Genomic DNA, 3,405 nt, shown 5'->3' on the forward strand with positions numbered 1-3,405 from the left:
ATTGGCAATTTGCGCACGCTAATAGAAAATTTCTCACTTTCTGGTCTCTAAGGAACGAGTCGGTTCATCCTTCCTGTATGTGTGTCAATTACCATCTTTCTCCAATAAAGTCTGGATGTTCTGCAAAAAACGAAACCTTAGACCAAGGAATATGCATAAATACATCTAATTCAGGTTATCATAAAAAAAGCATATTAGGGGAGTGTTCTTATTATTCAACCCAATCCCTTGAAAAAGTAGGACTTAAAGGAGAGTTCTAGCATAATATTATGATATTAAATTGGAATTCAAACGCACCTTTTGTAAAACTAGATTTTTCGACAGCGTTTCCTCAAGCATACGCTGTAATCGTCGATTCATATCACGTATATCAGCAGCTGATTCATCCATACGAACCATTTCGAGCACGCGACGAAACCGCAAACCTTAAATGACCAGCGGTTATCACATATGAAAAGAAACGAAACTGAAAAGCATAACTTATAGAAACTTCAGCAAGAGGAATAAGTCCAAGAAATGTCATACCAGGTGATGAATTAGCCACTTGCGGGCTATGATTAGTATCGGGTATAGTACGAATCCACTGGGCAATCACTTCACTCTTTTCATCTACTTCCTTTCGCAGCAATGTATTCTCTTCTTCGATCATATTTAACTAAAAAATAACAAAAATATTGAAAGTTACCAAATCTTAAACCAGCGTGACAGTCAATCAACTCTCTCTTTTCCTATAAAAAAACATGGTTGGTAAAATTTGCGAAAAATAAAGAAGCACTTACACGGTCAATGGTCTCGGCATGTTTCTTTTGCAAAATAGCTAAACGACTAATTAATTCTGCATTGTCAGCTTCTAAAATTGATGCTGAACAAGAACTTTCTTCGTCGAAATTCTGTAAACTACGCCTGACCAATTAATGAAAAAGAGGATGAAAGTATTATCAGTGCAAAACAATAAACATATATTCTTTACAAAGAAAAATCCCCGAGACAAGAAGACTGCTACAAACATTGGCTATAAAGTTTGATAAACAGACTAATGCGGTTCAAATCTCATTTCATGTCATGTCATTGCCCCTTACAACTTCCAGATAAGGGAAAATTTCCCTTTTGGACCCGTGCGAGAACAAATTATAACGGCGAATTTCAAACATACATGAAAGGAATTTCTATCTGGTTCTGCCACAAATGCCCAAGAGCAAATGCTGGATTCTCCATCACCTTTCATTTTGAAACGATCAGAAAGAGTAGCTGGTGATCCAGCTACTCGTATTCGAGCGTTACCTGTAATTTATTTTTCCATTTTACTAGACATTTTTTTTTAACTTCACAAACGATTCCCACCAATTTTATGGTAGTTTAATTATGAAATGTTGTAAGTTAAAAATGATACCTGATAAAACACAATGTTTCGATACCTGCTAGATGAACTGAATTACATAATACTAGAGAACTAATTTGTAAATTTAATTTCACTCATTAAAACATAAGACTTCAATCGGTGAATGGAAACGTGAGTAAAACAAAACAAGCAAGCTATGTTGCATGTTGTAAAAGAAGGGAGTAAAAAGAAAAAAAAAACTCACTGTTTGTATAGACACTAGCATCACCCATGCCAAGGACGTCATCCAAGTGCTTTTCGGCTTGTTCAGCCCGTTTTTTCTCCGACTGCACTTGACGTCGTAATTCCTTCACCATTGAAGACTGAGCAGAAAATACAGGTTAAACGTAGTTATCAGCTAAAGACGATCGGCCCATATAAACTTGATGTATTTCAAAATTTAAAATAACGAAAGAGGGTGGATAGAACTGTTCACGTCATTTAACAGTAAAGAAACCACTCACAGACAGGAAAAAAAGAAAAAAACCACCCTATTGGAAAGAAGGAAAATAGAAGAAACTTACCTGTTTCTTGAGTGCTACTTTCATTTCTTCATCTTTTCTCTTAATCTCCTCTTCGCTTTCCTTTATTTTTGCTTCTAATGTTAGTTTAATCATTTCAAAATTCTGAGCTGCTGAAGTTTGCTCCTGAAATTGAAAATGATTACCAACAGATTTAGAATCATTTGAATCTATTAGAAATTTTCATAGAACTTATAAAAGAACAGGAAAATGACACCTCATAAGTTGTGAAACCCGTTCGACTTACAAAAAAAACTATACTTCTTCTTTAGAACGTTCCAATTCCAGTACGTGCATGCTCAATGCTTGAATTTCAGTGCCAAATCCCTGTCTCACTTCTTCCCAAACCGCTTCTTCCGCTCTCTTTTTCTCCTGAAAATTTATCGAACCATATTTAATTAACTGAAATATTAACGATACCGATAAATGCAGTTAAACTAACACATTCCCCAAAATGGATTAGATGGAACCGCATGAGAGATGGCAGAACGCACATCCTCATAAATAATATAGACGAAGTTTAGCTTACAATTACAGTAAACCAGACAATCCCAGTGATATTAAGTGAACTTGCTTTTGTAACATGGAATTCATGAGTAACAAACCTTTTCAGCTAAGGCCTCAGCTTTTGCAGTCTGCAATTCCATTTCAAGAATGTTTAGTAATTTCTGTCTTTCTTTCAACAACGCATCCTTTTCGAAAGTTACTTTCTCGATCTCGCGCAATCTTTCACATTCCACCTCCAGACTTCGTACATATTCCTGTATTCATCAGTATGCTTACTCATTTTTTTGTTTCAAATTTCCAAACATCCCTATCACAAAGTCAAGCATTTCATATTCAACATTGCAATCTTTTCAAAATATTCCGACAGAATTTTCCTTTAAACCGCTTTCTCTACAAATACTATACAAAATCCGTGATAACTACTACGTACCTGTAGATCATCAGTCTGCGACTGCCCATCAGAAGTAACGGTTTTTTCCATTAGTCCTCCATAAAACCTCTGCAATTCTACGATTGTTTCTTCTTTTTCTTTAAGGAGTTGTTTACCATTCTCGCACAACTCAACAGCTTCATGCAATTCGCGTTGCAAATTTGCTGACCTATAGTAAGATGGAATCCATAAATACTGCTTTAGCTTTATCTTGTCCAATGAAATTGTGGAGGAAAATACTAGGTTTTATTACCTTTCTCGCTCCATGTTAATCTCTTCGATTAACATTTTCTTCGATGAAAGTAGCTCTTGATTAGAAGCTTTTATCTGAGCTACCAGTAAGTCTTTTTCCGTAAGCACTTCTGAAAATGAAGTACTCCCTTTAATATATAAACTGAACGACGTTAAATTATAATTTACTTTACTGAATCTCATCGACTCACCATTACTTTATTCATCCAAAACTTCAATTAATGAAAAAATCACGACAAAATTAGAGACAAAAACAGAAAACAGACCTCCAAGTGATGAGACTTCTACTTCTAAATCTGAATTCTTCTTCATTAATT

The 3,405-nt window shown here is 35.2% G+C and overlaps 1 protein-coding gene across 1 annotated transcript in view; it reads right to left on the bottom strand.

Moving 5' to 3' along the window:
• Nucleotides 1-3,271, bottom strand: part of LOAG_13773 (hypothetical protein) — a gene marked incomplete at both ends in the record, with an annotated part of 3,784 nt that extends 513 nt beyond the window's left edge. The window contains 9 exons of the mRNA XM_020448727.1: nt 526-655; nt 780-890; nt 1,154-1,281; nt 1,584-1,701; nt 1,903-2,025; nt 2,161-2,271; nt 2,505-2,660; nt 2,837-3,005; nt 3,090-3,271. Coding sequence (XP_020301151.1) covers nt 526-655; nt 780-890; nt 1,154-1,281; nt 1,584-1,701; nt 1,903-2,025; nt 2,161-2,271; nt 2,505-2,660; nt 2,837-3,005; nt 3,090-3,271 — 1,228 coding nt within the window. The remainder of the gene's footprint in view (nt 1-525; nt 656-779; nt 891-1,153; nt 1,282-1,583; nt 1,702-1,902; nt 2,026-2,160; nt 2,272-2,504; nt 2,661-2,836; nt 3,006-3,089) is intronic.
• Nucleotides 3,272-3,405: the final 134 nt, after the last annotated feature.

Source organism: Loa loa (assembly GCF_000183805.2).
Source record: "Loa loa unplaced genomic scaffold supercont3.342, whole genome shotgun sequence".
Lineage (NCBI taxonomy): Eukaryota > Metazoa > Nematoda > Chromadorea > Rhabditida > Onchocercidae > Loa > Loa loa.